Source organism: Oncorhynchus mykiss, chromosome 12 (assembly GCF_013265735.2).
Source record: "Oncorhynchus mykiss isolate Arlee chromosome 12, USDA_OmykA_1.1, whole genome shotgun sequence".
Taxonomy (NCBI): domain Eukaryota; kingdom Metazoa; phylum Chordata; class Actinopteri; order Salmoniformes; family Salmonidae; genus Oncorhynchus; species Oncorhynchus mykiss.
The window spans coordinates 45,087,852-45,108,541 of record NC_048576.1 but is presented as its reverse complement, the minus strand read 5'-3'; the positions used below and the strand labels follow the sequence as shown (position 1 = coordinate 45,108,541).

The 20,690-nt window shown below is 40.7% G+C and overlaps 1 protein-coding gene across 1 annotated transcript; it reads right to left on the bottom strand.

The window, feature by feature from the left end:
- Nucleotides 1-302: 302 nt before the first annotated feature.
- On the bottom strand, nt 303-13,358 carry LOC110537673 (ELMO domain-containing protein 1-like). Its single transcript, XM_021623896.2, has 10 exons — nt 13,182-13,358; nt 12,644-12,729; nt 6,833-6,978; nt 6,631-6,659; nt 6,428-6,525; nt 5,694-5,823; nt 5,010-5,143; nt 4,723-4,791; nt 2,658-2,791; nt 303-2,084 (listed from the first exon to the last, which is right to left on the bottom strand). The coding sequence occupies exons 2-10, from the start codon at nt 12,658-12,660 to the stop codon at nt 1,909-1,911; spliced, it is 933 nt and encodes a 310-aa protein (XP_021479571.2). The 5' UTR covers nt 12,661-12,729; nt 13,182-13,358; the 3' UTR covers nt 303-1,908.
- Nucleotides 13,359-20,690: the final 7,332 nt, after the last annotated feature.

The following is a 20,690-nucleotide window of genomic DNA, read 5'->3' as shown; positions in this document are numbered from 1 at the left end:
ACAAATGCTGACGCTCCAGATACTCAACTAGTCTAAAGAAGGCCAGTTGTATTGCTTCTTTAATTAGAACAACAGTTTTCAGCTGTGCTAACATAATTGCAAAAGGGTTTTCTAATGATCAATTAGCCTTTTAAAATGCTAAACTTGGATTAGCTAACACAACGTGCCATTGAACACAGGAGCGCTGGTTGCTGATAATGGGCCTCTGTACGCCTATGTAGATATTCCATTAAAAATCAGCCGTTTCCAGGTACAGTAGTCATTTACAACATTAATAATGTCTACACTATATTTCAGATTAATTTGATGTTATTTTAATGAACAAAAAAAAATAGCTTTTCTTTCAAAAACAAGGACATTTCTAAGTTACCCCAAACGTTTGAACGTTAGTGTATATAAATACAATCTATAACAATTGATAAATATTGGACAAATTATTTAGAAAGAAACTACCTTGCATCGCATGATTGGCTGAGATGATGGCCTCATATCCTCCTCCTCAACCGATCAATATTTGTCTGTCCGCACATGGTAACACAAAGCCTTGCTGCTTCAACACTTCTGTATAAATAAGGTAGGCAATATAAGATTGGACAGTATCTCTGACTTCCTTATACAGTACATTACAGTTCAGTACATTACAGTGCAGTACATTACAGTGCAGTACAGAGCCATATAGAGATGTGGATCTTAATTTGTGCCAGTTTGCTTCAGCAGGAAAATAATCCTGTAGCAACAGGAAATGTGGATTATAATTAATGGACATTTTGAAAATCAAGTCTGAAAATTCAAAGTGGAAATTACAAACTTTAGAAGCCTTTTTAAAAATCAAATACACTACACGTTTACATTTCCTGATTTGCAGGGAAATTCTCAGCAACAAATTAAGATCCTACATCTATATATATATATATATATATATATATATATATATATATATATATATATATATATATATATATATATATAAATACAGCATAAGCTTATGAGGCATTTTCAGTTTGTGACTTCTGACAGTGCAGTGTAGACCTACTGTTATTGCCCCCTGTAATAGTAAAGAAGAAGCATTGCCTCCTGAAATGTCCTCAAATCTTTTTGTCTCATGGCCGAACATTCATTACAACATGTATTCAAGGCTGAAGAAAACAAAGCACTTGTTTCGTGATGATTAAATTAAAGGGATAGTTCACCCAAATTACCAAATAACATATTCATTTCCTATTTGGTAATTTGGGTAAACTACCTCTTTAAAAATGTAAAATAATAATACATAACCGGCAACGAATGGCTTTCGTACAATCACAAATCGTTAAAGCAAGGAATAACAATGAGTCAGTGAATTACTGTGGTGCAGCCTCATCATGCACCCTTACAATCAACAAGATCTCATAGTCTCCCTTTGAAATTTGACTTATTATGGATGAACATCTATTTTTGACTCATTAATTCCACTTGGTTACAGGGTTAATTCCGTGTGGTTACAGGGTTGAAACAAGTCAGTTAAGTTTAGGTATTCATTCCGAGTGGTTAAGGTTAGGGCTGTGGTTTGTGGAAGGCTTAAAACAAAATAATTAAAAACACACTGTTTCCATCTATCATCAAGTATTTTTTGTGTGAGCCAAGGAAGGCGTTCTCAGGATCTTTTCAAACATCCAAAATCGGCGTCTATTTCTAGTGATTAGACTGCTACAATCACCATGGTCGTCAGTGTGGTGCTGGTTGTTCTGAAGTCGCTGTGGGACTTATAGGCAGGGTGTGGAGGAGTGGGTGTGTGTGTGAGAGAATGTGTGTGAGCGCTGGCTGGGTGAGCAGTTGGCAGTGACATGATGTAACTGGGAGGGTGGAGGAAGGGTTGAGGAGGTTACAGGTCAGGGGTTAGAGGTTGGTGGTTAGTCAATGGGAGTGTGTTTAGAGGTTGACCAGGTGGAGGTCAGAGGCTGCGAAGTGGGGGCACAGTGCCATGTCGGGGTTCTTGAGCTGTCGCAGCACCCGTCGGTGGAGCTTGGAGCGCACACGGTTGAACTCCATGATGTCACAGAGGTCGTCCTCGATCCAGAACCGATGGAACTCCTGCATTAGGTAACCTGGGAGAGGAAGGGGAGGACCGTTAGCCAGGACCGAATCACAGTAGCCTGGTCCTTGATCTGTTTGTGTTGTCTTGACAATTCCTATTCTCATAGTTATCTATACAATACAACCAGATCTGGGGCAAGGACCACAGAGAAGGACCGGAATAAAACCGGCAAGGTTGTAGGTACGGGTGGGACGACGGTATCATATTTTAGGGAAAGATTCTACAAAAAATATGATAACCTGATATTGGGATAAAATGATATTGCAGGGGAAGATACTAGGGATTCTCCCAGTATTTTATGTTTAACAAGTCGAAGGCATGCAGATCGACAGTGTGAAGAAAGGGACGATGTCATGACTGATACTGTATAAGTGTGCCGTTCTGACATCAAGTTATATTTATATACAGTATCAATATATCCGTCACACATGCTAGCAGATTTAACACTCAAAGACTGCATCTGAAATGGCACCCTGTTGTGCTCTGCTCAGATGTAGTACACTATATAGGGAATACGTTGCCATTTAGTAGTACACTACATAGGGAATAGGGTGCCATTTTGGGCACAATGGTTTCTACTCACAGAAGGTCTGCTGGAAGTGACTGAGGCTGGGCATCTCCGGGGCTACATTGTACAGGTGGGTCTTCAGGGCTCCGCTCACCAGCAGAGAGTAGGCCAGGTCTGTGATGTTGATGCCCACGATGGCAAAGGAGTATCTAGAACAAACAGTTATAAACATATAGATTTACAGGTAACTGCCAAAATAAAGGAAACACCAACATAAAGTGTCTTAATAGGGCGTTGGACCACCATGAGCCAGAACATCTTCAATGCACCTTGGCATAGATTCTACAAGTGTCTGGAACTCTATTGGAGGGATGCGACAGCATTCTTCCACGAGAAATATGGTGGTGGAAAACACTGTTTGTTGATGGTGGTAGAAAACGCTGTCTCAGGCGCCGCTCGAGAATCTCCCATAAGTGTTCAATCGGATTGAGATCTGGTGACTGAGACGGCCATGGCATATGGCTTACATCGTTTTCATGCTCGTCAAACCATTCAGCGACCACTCATGCCCTGTGGATGGGGGTATTGTCATCCTATGGGGTCATAGCCATGTTAGCAAAAATAATGGCATTCCCAGCATTTTTATACATGACCCTAAGAGTGGTGGGAGGTTAATTGCTTAATTAACTCAGGATCCACATGTGTGGAAGAACCTACATTCAATATACTTTGAATTCCTCATTTACTCAAGTTTCCATTATTTTGACAGTTACCTGTACAGTATATCACCTTTTATCTGAAGGTGGAACAAAGTCCATCCTTGTAGCTGTACATACGCCTCTGTGCTTCCCTCTGCACTTGCTTGTTTCACACGACTTGAGTAGGCAGTAGGCACTAGCGCATATGGACTAAATGGAACTGTTTACAGTCTTACGCTTGTAATGTGGAGTCGGCTTAAGGATCTCACAGGATTTTATTGGGTGAAAATTATGAATGGTCTTGTTCAGATTTAAAATCCACAACATGGACTATTGTAGTGTAGACCATATACATTTCTGTCTGTGTACTTCACACACACTGAAGCCTTGGTGCTTATCAAAGTTAAGTCAGGTTGAAGGCAGATGACTCACCCAGCAGCAGTAAAGACAGTGGCCTTTTTCAAACCCACTGACACTGGTGGCAAGATGGCACAAACAGAACTGGAACCAGGCTACAGTACTTCTGCGCTACATCAGCTAATAAAACAAGATGAGTTGTGCAAAGACCGTGCCACGATCTGTTTTCATATGACAACATCCTTTACTATCTAGAGCCTATAACTCATTGGAATGAATGAATGGAATGCATAACAATAACAAGTGTGTACAAATAGAAATAACAATTAAAAAACGTTGCAGATGAATTGGCCAGTATGAAAGTGAAATGGTGAAGTAGTACCTTGCCTGTTTGGGAATGCTACTCCGCGGTGAGAGGGATGGAGAGAATGGCAGCGGAGAAAGACTAGTGAACGTGCCCAGTGAGAGGTAGGTCAAAGCAAATGTGGCAAATAAAGCAATCAACGCTATACATAACTGCAGTCATCCAAGTGCGTACTACATATTGCAGCTATAGACTGACACAGTCTAGCCTAACCAGTTTGGTCTGATGGGAAATAGAGTTCAAGACTTCTGATAGGGATTTCCCATTTTTAAAGATTTACTCCAATCAGGTTTCAATAGTGGGGCTTTGTTATGTTGAGAGCTTGTGTGACTCCAGTGCATAATCCTATACAGTAGGTCGCGTTTCAGGCCAACTAAATTGCAGACGTTCAAGTGCCACTTCATCGACTGCACAGGCGGGCTTCCGATTGCTTTATCATATGATGTGGCTAGGAAATATGTTAAACACCTATCCAGTGCGTAGTGAAATCTGGGAGGTGTCTGCAATGTAGTCGGCCTGGAACGCGGGATGAGATGGTGAGCTGACAAACGAGCATGATGGGTACAAAATACAAATCCTACAAAAGATCTAGCAGTCATTGGTGGATCCTGGACAGATCATTCTTCATAGTGTGTTGTAAGTGGTTGAGATAAATCAAGCGCCAATCTCTATGCCATAGGTCAAGGGCGGGTCAAGGAGGGGTAAAGGGGGACGGACCCACCTGTGTTTGGGCTGCAGGGAGTCATAAAGCACCTGGAGAGCGGTGGCCTTGTCATGCTCAGCAAAATATCTATGGTAGAGGAAGATAAAACACAAGGGAAACATAAACCAGCATTGTACAGGATTGCCTCTATGTCCCTTCACATTATTACTGGTCATAACAACGTGGATTATTAATCCGTCATGTACTACTGTCTGGTCCTCGTCTGCAGAGGATAACATTTGTACAGTAGAGTGAATCATATTACTCACACACACACTCTCTCACACACACACACACACACTCACAGAAGGTTGCGTAGACCCAGTAAACCCATTCCCCTGAAGTCGGTCTTGGGGTCATTGCCTTGGAAACCGATCTCACACCACTGCTTGGAGATCCGCCCGGTAAGTGACGAATCAGGACGCAGTGTCTTCCACAGCTACAAAAGGACAAACACAGACGTTTTAATCAGGGAGAGACTACTTACTGCTATCAGTAAATTAATCCAGATCCCGTAATCATAAAGTGCTAGGATCAAGTCCCCTCTGTCAATATATTCTTATTCATTATGATTTAAAAGGCTAAACTGATCCTAGATCAGCAATCCTACTCTGAGGCGATTTATGAATACGGGCCCTGATATTCAGTACCTGGCCCTTTGAAACATAGCAAACAACAACTTTGCATTATGTCAGTGTTTGCATTATGTCAGCAATTCAGTCAACTTACACTCTGAGCAGGGGATCCGATTATATACTGTATCTACCCGAGACTGAGTAACTAACCCCACTCTGACCCCCCCAACCATAGAAAGCATAGAAACTCTACCTTTCTAGCTACTTTATATCAATTCCAGTAAGCACAGATGTCAGCAGCACAGGTCAGTATCTCAACACAGACATGAAATAGTGGTGACAATAGTAGCACTTTATAATGCACTTTATAATGCATTATAATAATGTGTTATAATCTAATCCATTCTGCCTGACCTTCATCAGCATCTCCTCGTGGTCGGGGTTCTCAAAGTCGTATGGCTCCCTGCGTAGCGTCTCCACCTCCGCCACCAGGCTACGGTAGCCCACGATCTGGAACAGGCTGGCCTGGAGGGAGATGCCCAGCCTGGGGAAAGGTACAGCCATGACAAGGTTAGTCTGGAGGTGACGTACTGCTACAGGGTCATGTTCAACAGACACTAAACAGAAGATAATCGAATAAAATGGGGAGGGACTGTTCTGGTATTTTCTTATACGGAATTCTGAGACGTTAAGCTATGGTGTACCCTAATGAACACGACCCAGTGCTTCTCCTATGGCTTAGCCTGGATGAGCCTTGGAGGCTCCTTTAGTAAACACTGTAGGGCTAGGATTCAATAGGGCAGGGCACTATAACAGTCTCTTCAAGTTCATTTGCGTTTGAGATGAAGCGCAGAGTTTGCCAAAAATGAAATCTCTGAACATTTCTGGTAAAATGTATTTTAAAAGTGATTGTCGGCTGTATAGTGACCTGTGCTATAACGCACCTTGGATTAAATCACGGCCTGCTGTTAGGTGTTTCAATCCTGGTCAGTAGAATAGAGTACAAATCAATTCAAATAGTTTGGACAGGCACGTTTAGAACCTTAAAAGATTGCTTGGTGGAACTCAGTACTTTATTATAGTGGTTAATTCTGCTAGTGCCAATTACGCACAGTGATAAACAGATCCAGTGCTAAACATGATATTACTGTGGGTTAGTGTCCGCGTTGATCTTCTTCAGGGTCATGATGTTATCGATGGTTTTCTCCACACGGTCTGGGTGAGCACTGAGGGCAGACTGGCACAGCTGGAGAGGAGGATAAGGAGGTGAGCACAATGCATCATCACAGTTCTGTATAAATCTGTAAGTAAAAAAAAAAAAAATTTTACCCCTCAAATGTATGCCACTCACCTCGTTCTTTGAGTACCTGAGAGAGGACTCTGAATGGGAAAAACAAGAGGAGAATTTCCAATTGGTAAGTTCAAAAGGAAATGCTCACAAACCTTTTTCAAACCCAACACTTTTTTACCATTATCATAGCGTACATATGTCTCACACTAAATCAAAATCAATAAGCATTAAACAATTCCTATCAGGCAATAAGTAGGCATACCAATCTTAAGGGTCCTGCGGGCCCCTGGCTTGATGTTGTAGCAAATCCGCTGCAGTTCACACCACCCCGTGACCTTCCTGATCACAAACTTTAGGCCTCGCCACAGACATTTACAGTACAGGAACACAAAGAACTGTGTCACCACCCTACAGCAAGGAGAGAGGGAGAGAGGGAAGGAGAGAAGAAGAGTGCAAGTTTTTTTGCATATTTAATGGCACAATTCACCCAGTGTCCCCCTCACACCCCATACCCCAGCAAATTCACATTTTCCACCAGCTTAAAGTAAGGGTACTTTTTAAAATGTCTGAATCCCATAGTCTGTCACAGCTCTTCATTTGTGTTGTTGTTCAATTGATCAGTCCAATAGCTGCCCTTACAAAAACAGACTACCGGCTGTGTGTGTGTGTGTGTGTGTGTGTGGTCTTTCTATCTGTCCGTCTGAGTGAGCGTGTGTCCTAATGTATGCTAGAACTACAGGACCACTGTCACTCCTTTTCCATGGAGATGAGAGAAGATGACAGTGTGAGTGTATGTCCTTTTCAAGTGTGTCTGCATGTGTGTTCTACTGTACCTATTTAGCTTTCTACACTCTCTATATACACTATCTATCTCACCTGCTTTTATCATCTAAGAAATATATAAGTGAAGTCTTTTATTTCAGTCACGATCTGGAGAAAGTTATACATGCTTTCATTTCCTCACGCCTAGATTACTATAACTCTATGTACACATCTCAGTCAGAAATCCCTCCATTGTCTACAGTTAGTTCAAAATGCTGCAGCTCAACTTTTAGAACATTTGACCATATCACACCTAATAGCTTCTCTACATTACTCACCATTCCAAAGTCTAGGTTGAAGATGAAAGGGCCCCTAGACTTTGCAATGGTCCGCCAGAGGAGAAACAGACGCCTCACAAGTCCTCAACTGGTAGCTTCATTAAATAGTACCCTCAAAACACCCGTCTCAACGTCAACAGTGAAGAGGCGACTCTGGGATGCTGGCCTTCTAGGCAGAGTTGCAAAGAATAAGCCATATCTCAGACTGGCCAATAAAAATAAAAGATTAAGTTGGGCAAAAGAACACAGACACTGGACAGAGGAACTCTTTTGACCCTCTCCACTGAGGTCCTGTTGATGTGGATCAGCAAACTTGATGATGAACTTGAAGTTGTGCATGGCCACACAGTCATGGGTGAACAGGGTGTGCAGGAGAGGGCTAAGCACACATCCCTGGGGGGTCTCGTTTTGAGGGTTAGTGTGGCAGAGGTGTTGTTGCCTACTCCACCTGGGGTCGGCCCATAAGGAAGTCCAGGATCCAGTCGCAGAGGGAAGTGTTCAGTCTCAGGGTCCCAAGCTTGGTGACGAGCTTGAAGGGCACTATGGTGTTGAACACAGCGGCATAGCCATACATTCGTTGGTGGGTGGGAAGCAGCTAACTTCCTGCAATTTTACACATTTTTCCATGAGGCTGAGAGAAAATGTGCAGTTTTATTAGGGTGTTAGGTGACGTGACAAACAATGGATGAGTTCTACAAAAAACAGCAGTGATCAAATCAATTTTCACTAAATGTCAATGTGGTCATCAAAATGGATAATAAATAATTTAAAGACAGGAAGTTATTAACCATGTCTAAAAATCTCAATACTGTACATTACAACATTTACGCAATATGAGCCCAAATGTAAAGTAAGATATGTGCTTAGAACGTTTGATTCTGTGGGACAGACTTTTTTCTGAAACCCTGTTCATATTTGCTCTTTGCGACCAGTGTACGCTCGATGTGACATTGTATTGCCAACAAGTATGGGAAAGTCCTGAGGGTGTTTTTTTTGTTTTGAATTTTACCCCTTTTTCTCCCCAATTTCGTGGTATCCAATTGTACTATCTTGTCTCATTGCTCATTGCTACAACTTCCGTACGGGCTCGGGAGAGACGAAGGCTGAATGTCATGCGTCCTCCGATACACAACCCAACCAGCCGTACTGCTTCTTAACACAGCGCGCATCCAACCCGGAAGCCAGCCGCACCAATGTGTCGGAGGCTACACCGTGCACCTGGCAACCTTGGCTAGCGCGCACTGTGCCCGGCCCGCCACAGGAGTCGCTGGTGCGCGATGAGACAAGGAGATCCCTACAATCCCTCCCTAACCTGGACGACGCTAGGCCAATTGTGCGTCGCCCCACGGACCTCCCGGTCGCAGCCGGTTACGACAGAGCCTGGGCGCGAACCCAGGGACTCTGATGGCACAGCTGGCGCTGCAGTACAGCGCCCTTAACCACTGCGCCACCTGGGAGGCCCAGACATCCTTGGACTGAAATATAAGGTAAAAAGTGTTTCCTTTCCATTCAAATGTTTTCAGAGACATGACAAAAAAACAGGTTACAAAGTAGAGCTTCATAGCTACATTTTGGTGTATGGTTCGTCAGGGATTGGTCTAAATTCACGTGTCCCCACCCGTTTTCATGATGAGATGCTAGTTAGCTGTGTGAGGGGCTGTTTGTTGGCTTAACGCCGTTCACTGAGGTATTGTGCCAGCTGCGAATTTTGTGAGTGATTTTATTATTTGAATTGTAATCTACCAGAATTCAGTGGCTGAAGCCCTACATAAAAACATAGCTAAATACCAGTGAATTGAAAATGTGTCCTGTCTATCTTGCTGTGCAGGTGGCTAGCAGGCTGCACTGCAGTTCATCCTCCCATCACTAGAGTAACTATTCAACACCAAATGTAACATTACAATGTAAACCAACTCAGGTGTAGGTCTACCTTAGAAGTAAGCTATGTTATCAAACTAGTAGCGTAGCCTTCTGTGTTACAGTTCAGACTAATTGAGAAATGTGTGTCTTAGGCTGTGTGTGTGCATTTTAAAATGCATATAGGTGGCCTAATAATGTTTCATGTAATCTCCTCCCCTTTTTTGTGTCTAAAATGTCACATATCTTTCACATATACATAAATATGCATGCAGGCACACCCACATTCACACATACACTTCACAGACAAGACGGTCAGTTTTGTGCTGCAAATGTAACTTTTTTTAAAGTTTGTTTGATGTGTCTAGCTTAAAAGGTGTATGAGCAGAACCGTAAAGAAATATCCCATTGAAGTAAATGGAACATTGTAATTCACCAACTAATTTGCATAATTCATATTTTATTTGGTATTCATTTATTCAATTGTTACAACCTCTCAGTTCTGCATAAAACATCAATATACAGTATGTTAACAAAATGCTAATAGGTCCCACCTTACTTTAAATTAATGGGCTTAACATTCTGTAATAGCAATTAGCCATATTAAGTATCTAGTTTGCATAAATAAGTATAAAAAGTAGCATTCTAATTTCATAAATTGCTTCAAATTATTACCAACTCTCAGTTTTGCATAAAGCATTATGATTTGCTAATAATATGACCACCCTACCTGAAATTATTGGTCATAAATTACTGTAATTATGTATTCCGTGCTGCCTCATTTTCATATTAAGTGCAACTTTTGCATAATAATGCTTTTCATAAATGTTACTTTCAATAGAATCATCTACATCAGCCCTGAAAATGTCAAAACAATATGACCACCCTATCTTGGACAAAACGTTTTGAATTTAAGAATCTAGACAGGTGATTTGGTGCGATTATTGACTAGGGATTAACATTGACCAGTCCGTGACCTTTTTCAATCACTTTAAAATAAAATATCTCAACAATGGTAAGTCATATCCTCATGAAATAAAGTGTTATGTGCTCCTGTAAAGCTTCTCTATAAAATGGAATACAAAATATTACACCAGAACCGCAGTTTCATGTTGACCCCTAACACCCAAGCCAACCCGGTCTCAGGGCAATTTGTAGGATTTGGTATGTAAATTTGTTCCCTCCATTTAGTGTGATATATTACGTTAGGTTACATTGTTAATGGAATAGCGGTCATACAATATCACACGAGTTAGAGGATGTGTAGTATCATATTTCTTACCCGGTCATACAATATAATACAAATTGGATGATTTCATTTATCTGACACCAGGTTGCGTTGTAACAACAAAGGACAATTATGGGGAGAATTTACGTTGGTAGTTAGGAGAACTAACAACAAAGGTTAAGAGAATTTACATAGCAGGTTAGGTGAATTTGGTTAACCCTTACATTCGTGGAAATGTGCCTATATGTACAGGGCCAAATGTAAATGTTTCAAACAGAAGAACTATAAAAAGCATATGCATGACCATGGTAGCAATTGAAAGAGAACACTTTGGAGATTATGGGGAAATAATTAGACCAAAGGTGAGAACACAACTGTGTCAGGCAGAGTTGCAAAGAAAAAGACAGTTCTCAAAAGCCATTTCTCAGACAGGCCAAAAAAAGATTAAGATGGGCAAAAGAACACAGACACTGGACAGAGGAACTCTGCCTAGAAAGCCAGCATCCCGGAGTTGCCTCTTCACTGTTGACGTTGAGACTGGTGTTTTGCGGGTACTATTTAATGAAGCTGCCAGTTGAGGACTGGTGAGGCATCTGTTTCTCAAAGTAGAAACTCTAATGTACTTATCCTCTTGCTCAGTTGTGCACCGGGGCCTCCCACTTCTCTTTCTATTTTGGTAGAGTAGTACACAGTGTTGTATGAGATCTTAAGTTTCTTGGCAATTTCTCGCATGGAATAGCCTTCGTTTCTCAGAACAAGAATAGACTGATGAGTTTCAGAAGGTCTTTGTTCCTGGCCATTTTGAGCCTGTATTCGAACCCACAAATGCTGATGATCCAGATACTCAACTGGTCTAAAGGACATTTTTATTGCTTCTTTAATCAGAACAACAGTTCTCAGCTGTGCTAACATAATTGCAAAAGGGTTTTCTAATGATCAATTAGCCTTTTAAAATGATAAACTTGGATTAGCTAACACAACGTGCCATTGGAACACAGGAGTGATGGTTGATGATAATGGGCCTCTGTACGCCTATGTAGATATTCCAGAAATAATCAGACTTTTCCACCTACAATAGTAATTTACAACATTAACAATGTCTACACTGTATTTTTGATCAATTTGATGTTATTTTAATGGACAAAAAAAGCGGTAGTGGTAGAGCGGTAGTGTATATACTAGGCGGTGTCAGAGGAAGGCCCCAAAAATTGTCAAAGAATCCAGACACCCAAGCCATAGACTGCTCTCTCTGCTACCGCACGGCAAGCGATACCAGTACGCCAAGTCTAGAACTGCTGAACAATTAATTAAATGGTTATTATTGTTATGTAATTTTCTTGTGTTCCTTTTTTCCTTCTTTTTTTCCCTTTAGTTTCTTTAGTAAATATTTTCTTAACTCAATTTCTTGAACTGCATTTTGGTTAAGGGCTTGTAAGTAATCATTTCACAGTAAGGTCTACCTACACCTATTGCATTCGGCGCATGACAAATACAATTTGATTTGTATGGCTCTGAGGCCAGGCTGACCTGACTGATTTGGCTTAGCTGTCCTTTTTAGCACCACACACACTCAAACTGACAAGGGCAGCTTGTCTCACAGAAAGGGCGATCTACTTAATGTGGTGTAAATGTAATTGGGTTTGTTAGTCTTTTTAAATGTAAGATGCTTATCAATTGCTTCTAATCCATAGTCTTTATGCAAATTTGTACACTTGGAGGACTTCAAGGACCATTTGAGCTATAACCTAAATTTCACATGAGTGAGAGCAAACAACATTTTTGGCTTCGCCAACGTGAGTTGACAGGCAAGGCCTCATTAACAGAAGTTCTGATAATCCCTAAAAACAAATGAAAACATCCCTTGCAGAAAGAGCCTGTATTTGCCTACCTCAAAATTTTTTTCATTTTGATGGTTTTTCCTCGTTCCTCTTCTACTCTTTAGAATTGACTCACCGCCAGTGACACAATGTATTCCTGTACAAAAAAACAAGCGGGAAGGGGAAAAACATAATTTTACATTGTTGATACGAAACATAGGCCTACACGGTTTAATTAATATCTGTTGAATGGCTCGTCTAATTTTTGTCGGGACAATTTCCATCGTGCTGCTGTGCTGTCAGATTATATAGGCTATAGATAAATACATTGCTGTGAGAAATGTAAACCACATTGAATCGATATAGCCTTAACCTACCAGTTCTTCAGGCTAGGCTTCCTGCAATATGCTGGAATTAACATTATTAATCTCATTATAATGCAAATAAATCACACAGTTGTGTTGTTTGGTACAGCTTTATGTCTCGAAGCTAATAATCAGCACCCAATCACATCATGCATAATCCGAGCTCTGGAGTAACAAAAATCAATCGCGCTTCCTGAAAAGTAACATGCACATATTTACAAATTGATCAATAATAAGCACTCACAAGCAAGAAAAGGGAATGAGAGTAGGCGGCCAAAGACGCAATAGATTCCCGCAGGTAGCAGCTGCGCTTTTGTGGTGCGGTAGTCCTCTTCACTCGATAGCATGTACCTGTTCTTCCTCCATGATGATCGCATCACTGAGGGGATGAGGAGACCGAGCGATAGAAAAGCATAGCAATGCAGAGTCTCTGCTTCCGCCCGGTGGCGGAGAAGGGGGCAGCCCAGTCCTAGCCTCGCGCGCCAGACACAGACCTTCGCGCTGAAACCTGGTCTCGGGGCATTTCGTATTATTCTGAATCTAAATCGAGACGCTTAATTTAATATGGTATGATATGTTACGTTTCGTGTATATATTAATTTGTGGATGTCCATCACCCATTTCGTATGATACAGTTGAAGTCGGAAGTTTACATGCAGTTAGTTCGGAGTCATCAAAACTCGTTTTTCAACCACTCCACACATTTCTTGTTAATGAACTATAGTTTTGGCAAGTCAGTTGTGTCATGCACAAAGTAGATGTCCTAAGTAATTTTTCCAACAATTGTTTACAGACAGATTATTTCATTTATAACTCACTGCATCACAATTCCAGTGTGTCAGAAGTTTGCACACACTAAATTGACTGTGCCATTAAACAGCTTGGAAAATTCCAGATAATGATGTCATGGCTTTAAAAGCTTCTGATAGGCTAATTGACATAATTTGAGTCAATTGGAGGTGTACCTGTGGATGTATTTCAAGGCCTACCGTCAAACTCAGTGCCTCTTTGCTTGACATCATGGGAAAATCGAAAGAAATCAGCCAAGACCTCAGAAAAAACATTGTAGACTTCCACAAGTCTGGTTCATCCTTGAGAGCAATTTCCAAATGCCTGAAGGTACCACATTCATCTGTACAATGAATAGTATGCAAGTCTAAACACAATGGGACCACGCAGCCTCCATAACACTCAGGAAGGAGATGCGTTCTGTCTCCTAGAGATGAACGTACTTTGGTGCGAAAAGTGCAAATCGATTCCAGAACTATAGCAAATGACCTTGTGAAGGTGCTGGAGGAAACAAGTACAAAAGTATCTATATCCACAGTAAAATGAGTCCTATATTTACATAACTTGATAGGCCGCTCTGCAAGGAAGAAGCCACTGCTCCAAAACCGCCATAAAAAAGCCAGATTACGGTTTGTAACTGCACATGGGGATATCATACATCATACTTTTGGGATAAATGTCCTCTGGTCTGATGAAACAAAAATAGAACTGTTTGGCCATAATGACCATCGTTATGTTAGGAGGAAAAAGGGTGAGGGCTGCAAGCCATTGAACACCATCCCAACTGTGAAGCACGAGGGTGTGCACACTGCAGGATGGACTGGTGCACACAAAATAGATGGCTCCATGAGAAAGGAAAATTATGTGGATATATTGAAGCAACATCTCAAGACATCAGCCAGGAAGTTAAAGCTTGATCGCAAATGGGTCTTCCAAGTGGACAATGACCCCAAGCATACTTCCAAAGTGGTGAAAAATGGCTTAAGGACAACAAAGTCAACGTAATGGAGTGGCCATCACAAAGCCCTGACCTCAAGCCTTATAGAAAATGTGTGGGCAGAACTGAGCAAGTGTGTGCGAGCAAGGAGGCCAACAAACCTGACTCAGTTACAACAGCTCTGTCAGGGGGAATGGGCCAAAATTCACCCAACTTATTGTGGGAAGCTTGTGGAAGGCTACCCGAAACGTTTGACCCAAGTTAAACAATTTAAAGGCCATGCTACCAAATACTAATTGAATGTATGTAAACTTCTGACCCACTGAGAATGTGATGAAAGAAATAAAAGCTGAAATTAATCATTATAAAGTGGTGATCCTAACTGACCCAAGACAGGGAAGTTTTACTAGGATTAAATGTCAGGAATTGTGAAAAACTGAGTTTAAATGTATTTGGCTAAGGTGTATGTAAACTTCCGACTTCAATTGTATGTTACAAATTACAAGTTGCATTGTATGTTACGAATTTGCAAAAGGTACAACATGTTACGCATTTGCAAAATGTACAATATGTTACAAATTTGCTAAATATACAATATGTTATGGATGTGCAAAATGTATGAATTGTTACGAATTCTAGCTAGGTTGCAATGCAGCTAGCTGGCTAACATTAGCTAGGATAGGGGTTAGGGTTACGTTTAAGAGTTAGGTTATATGGTAAGGGGAAGTGTTAGCTAACATGCTAAGTAGTAGAAAAGTAGCTCAAGGTAGTAATTAGCTGAAAAGTGGCTAATTAGCTCAAATGCTAATGTGGTCCGTGATGAGATTCGAACTTGCAACCTTTGGGTTGCTAGACATTTGCGTCTACCCATCCATCCCGACCAACCACCCTTTTTTTAGAGTAACCATCTGTGTTGTGTAACCCCACCAAATGTAATATATCATACTAATTTCAGTTTCCGTGTATACTTTTAATATATTATGTCTACTCTATGAGACCAGGCTGCGCCAAAACAAAATGGGATTTGAGAGGTCACAAACTCATCAGACACAAAGAGATGAACACCTAAATTATACAATGAATCATATTGTCATGTTTGTTTTGTGTCGCCTAGGATAGGCCTAGGCTACTTGGAAAAGTGCAGTCTGTCAGGCTATATCATATGCTGTCTGGACATTCCGATTGTCAATCATAACATCAAAGGTTTTCTCCCAAGGTAAAATTAGTTTTATACTGGACATTCAGTGGCTATTTGGTTTTCTCTTGTCAATAGCTATTTAACCAAGCATGCCATGACTATGAAGAGGGTATATTCTGGGGTGGATGGAGAACACTTAAAAAAATAATAAATACAAATAAGATTTAGGATTTCAATTTTCAATAGCTTACACATAGCATGCCATGACTATGTAAATGGTACAGTGCATTTGGAAAGTATTGTCACGACTCATACCGAAGGTGGCTCCCCTTCCTGTCCGGGTGGTGCTCGGCGGTCGGCTCTGAATCACGGGAGGCTGGAGAAAAAGCCATGTTTTTTTTTATCGTTTTTTTTTTAAGAAAAAAAACTTTTCCGACTTTCAATCGCAATAGCTTTTAAACAAAACTTGCCATGACTATGAAAATGATATATTCTTAATCAGGAGAGGATGTAGAGAAATCCATGGCTTAGAACATTTTTGTATTTGTAATAAATATAAATCCTAATAAAAATGTAAAAATCCGTAATTCAATCTTCAATAGCTTTTAAACAAAGCATGCCATGACTATGAAAGCGAAGGATAGATAAACATTCATGGCTTTTTTTTTTGTTAAAATGTAGATGTATTTTTTGTGAGTGAGGGGCTTTCAATCTTCAATAGCTCTTACACAAGACGTGCCATGATTATGAAAATTATACTGAATATTCTGAATAAGGGGGATGGAGAAAATCCATTGCTTTTTTTGTTATGGTAGAATTTTGATTTGTTTCTCATCCTGCTTTCAATCTTCAATAGCGCTTACACAAAACGTGCCATGACTATCAAACTGATATATTTTGAATCAGGGGATGATGGAGAAAAATCCACAGTTTTTTTTGTGTTTGATTTAGGCTGCAACAAACAACACAACTGTGTGAGCATGAGTGTTTGCTTACATGACATAAATATTTTGGGTTATTTTTAATGCTGCAAATGTGTGACTGTTTTTTTGTGGTTAGCGTGGCCTGGTGTGAAAATATTTGAATAGATTCCCAGGCTCACACAATAGATATGACAGATTTACATGGACACACTTCAACCCCTTGACACACTAGTCCCCTCCTGCAAAACAGTTACTGTTGAATCATGGCTGATGTAATCCTCATCCACTACTTGTCAGAATGATTTTTAACAGAAGTAATGATTGTGTTAGCACTGTAAGTGAGGACTTCATTTTATCTTTCCTTTATAACCAGCAATTCTTTGACACTTCACATCATTTTGAAATTAAACTGTAATATCATAGACTGAGGGACCCAATACATTCAGTGGCTTCAGAAAGTATTCACACCCCTTGACTTTTTCCACATTTTGATGTGTTACAACCTGAATTTAAAATGGATTAGATTGAGATTTTGTCACTGACCTACAAACAATACCCCATAATGTCAAAGTAATTAATAAAAAATGAAAAGCTGAAATGTCAATACGTATTCAACCCCTTTTGTTACGGCAAGCCTAAATAAGTTCAGGAGTAAGAATTTGCTTAACAAGTTACATAAGTTACATGGACTCACTCAGTGTGCAACAATAGTGTTTAACATTATTTTTAAATGACAACAACGTCATCTCTGTACATACAATTATCTGTAAGGTCAATCAGTCAAGCAGTGAATTACAAACACAGATTTGACAACAAAGACCAGGGAGGTTTTCCAATTAAGTGATAATGCCCACAATATATCCTCCAAAAACGGCTTCAAGGGCATGATTACTTTTATACAATGCGTTTCCAACATATTCAAATAATGATTGACATATTTTCATTCAAAATGTTATTTGGATTAATTTATTCATACTATTTCACAAGATATAGTCCTGACACAAATCTAGGGTTGCTAGAGACGCGACCGAGTTGTTCAGTCTTTTTGTTCTGTATCTATGGACGCAACCCAGTCATTTGTTCTAAATGGTCCATTGCCATACTGGCTGGCAACATTCTTATCCCTTGCATGTTAGCTAGCCAACTACGGTTAACTTACAGTCACGTCAAAAAGTGCAGCCAGAATAACAGCAAAGTAGCTGCATTTGTTTAAGCTGTTTTCTAGTGACATTTATTTGGATACATCCATAACAAGCTAATGTGGCGCGATTTTGCCTGACATAGAAAATGTGCTCACTCGTCAGGACACCTGTTCAGAGGAGCTAGCTAGCAACACAGCTACAGTCACACAATAACTTCAAACTGAAGCTGGAAAGACTGCAAATAAGCTGTGTTCATTTTTTACCTTTTTTCAGTTGACCTTTTTTTGTATTTATCCATAAAAATGATGCCAGCGTGACTGTAAGTTAGCCGTAGTTGGCTAGCTAACATGCAAGGGATAAGAATGTTGCCAGCCAGTATGGCAATGGAACATTTAGAACAAATGACTGGGTTGCGTCCATAGATAAGCAAGGAGGATACAAATCTCTGCTGTTGAAAACTAAATGTTAGTCTAAAAGAAATGTGAGAATGTCTAGATGCTTTTATAGTGTAGATCAAGTTCATAAATTGCTTGGCTGGGCTCATGAGACAAAGGATTGCTCAGTCAGATGGAACAGAGTAAATAGGCAATTTAACGTCATAGACACCTGCTGGAATGCAGTTTTAACTAATCAGTATTCAGGATTAAACCCATCTGTTGTATAATCCTCGCAAAGAAGGTCACCTATTGGTAGATTGGTAAAAAAAAAAAGCAGACATTGAAAATCAAATCAAATCAGACTTTATTTGCCACATGTGCCGAATAGAACAAGTGCAGACTTTACCGTGAAATGCTTACTTACAAGCCCCTAACCAACAGTGCAGTTTAAGAAGAAAATATTCACCAAGTAGGCTAAAATAAAAAGTAATAATAAAAAGTAACACAATAAGGACAATAGCAAGGCCATATACAGCGGGCACTGGTGCCGAGTCAGTGTGCAGAGGTACAGGCTAGTTGAGGTAATCTGTACATGTAGGTGGGGACAAAGTGATTATGCATAGATAATAAACAGTGAATAGCAGCAGTGTACAAGTTGGGGTAAATATAAATTGTCTGGTGGTGATTTTTATAAATTGTTCAACAGTCTAATGGCTTGGGGGTAGAAGCTGTTGAGGAGCCTTTTAGTCCTAGACTTGGCGCTCCGGCACCGCTTGCCATGCGGTAGCAGAGAAAATAGTCTATAACTTGGGTGACTGGAGTCTCTGCCAATTTTATGGTTGTCCTGGATGGCAGGAAGCTTGGCCCCAGTGATGTACTGGGCCGTTCTCACTACCCTCTGTAGCACCTTACGGTCAAATGCCGAGCAGTTGCCATACCAGGCGGTGATACAACCGGTCAGGATGCTCTTGATGGTACAGCTGTAGAACCTTTTGAGGATCTGGGGACCCATGCCAAATCTTTTCAGTCTCCTAAGGGGGAAAAGGTTTTGTCATGCTCTCTTCACGACTGTCTTGGTATGTTTGGACCATGATAGTTCTTTGGTGATGTGGATACCAAGGAACTTGAAACTCTCAACCCACTCCACTACAGCTCCGTCGATGTTAATGGGGGCCAGTTCGGCCCACCTTTTCCTGTAGTCCACTATCAGCTCCTTTGTCTTGCTCACATTGAGGGAGAGGTTGTTGTCCTGGCACCACACTGCCAGTTTTCTGACCTCCTCCCTATAGGCCACACGTTGTCAGTGATCAGGCCAACCACTGTTGTGTCGTCAGCAAACTTAATGATGGTGTTGGAGTTGTGTTTGGCCACGCAGTCGTGGGTGAACAGGAAATTCTTGGAGGGGACTAAGTACACACCCCTGAGGGGCCCCAGTGTTAAGGATCAGCGTGGCAGACGTGTTGTTGCCTACTCTTACCACCTGGGGCCACTTTGAGCATGGTGATGTTATTCATTACACTTTGGATGGTGTATAAATACATCCAGTCATTACAAAGATACAGGTGTCCTTACTCAGTTGCCGGAGAGGAAGTAAACCGCTCAAGGATTTCACTATGAGGCCAATTGTGACTTTACAACAGTTGCAGGTTTTAATGGCTGTAATAGGGCAAAATTGAGGATGGATCAACAACATTGTAGTTATCAATAGGGAGATATTTTTTAAAGCCATATTCTTGTTTTCTCTCAGCACAGGAGAGGTACTCACTCACTCAGTCACACACATACTTTTCCTCGTGCTCTAGTTCTAAATGCTGATTTGCAGGTGGACTTAATCACATGTGGTGTTGCAGCCAGAGTGAATGGGTCCGTCCATTAATCACCCTCCTCCTCCCACCCCAACAACCTGCAATTTAACACTTTAATGTAGCACTCAAGTCTCATTTTCACCTCCTTTAACAAAAGGCACATCTCAATAGGTGGTCCAGGTAAGTCATTATATAACACAAGCTTTCCTCTTCTGTTCTCTATTGTTCCTCAAGCAAGGGGGGAACTGATGACATCACAACTTCCCATCAGACCAACTCCCCGAATGCCCTGATCCTTGAACTTTGCAGTTGTCTAAAAACACTTTTGCTGAAAACATATATATTGTTTTACCCTTTAGTGTGTGTACTCTACTGTATGTATACTTAGGATATTGCTTTTTAACAGTAAAAGTTTAATCCTGAAAGAGACAATCCCTAAAGCAATTGGTTATTTTTATATATTTATATATATATATAAACAACATAAAATATGTGAATTGTTCTCCATCCGCCCTTGATTCAGAATATATAATTTGCATAGTCATGGCACACTTAGTGTAAGAGCTATTGAAAATTGAAACCCCCAAAAAAAGTAAAATAATTCAACTATACAAAAGCTGTGTATTTTCTCCACCCTCCCGA

Bases quoted from the DNA above. Each gene is read 5' to 3' on its own strand.
- LOC110537673 (XM_021623896.2), bottom strand. The intron at 5,824-6,427 runs GTAATATCATGT...ACCTTTCCCCAG, and splicing joins AACGCGGACACTAACCCACA to GCTGGGCATCTCCCTCCAGG. The intron at 5,144-5,693 runs GTCAGGCAGAAT...GTCCTTTTGTAG, and splicing joins ACGAGGAGATGCTGATGAAG to CTGTGGAAGACACTGCGTCC.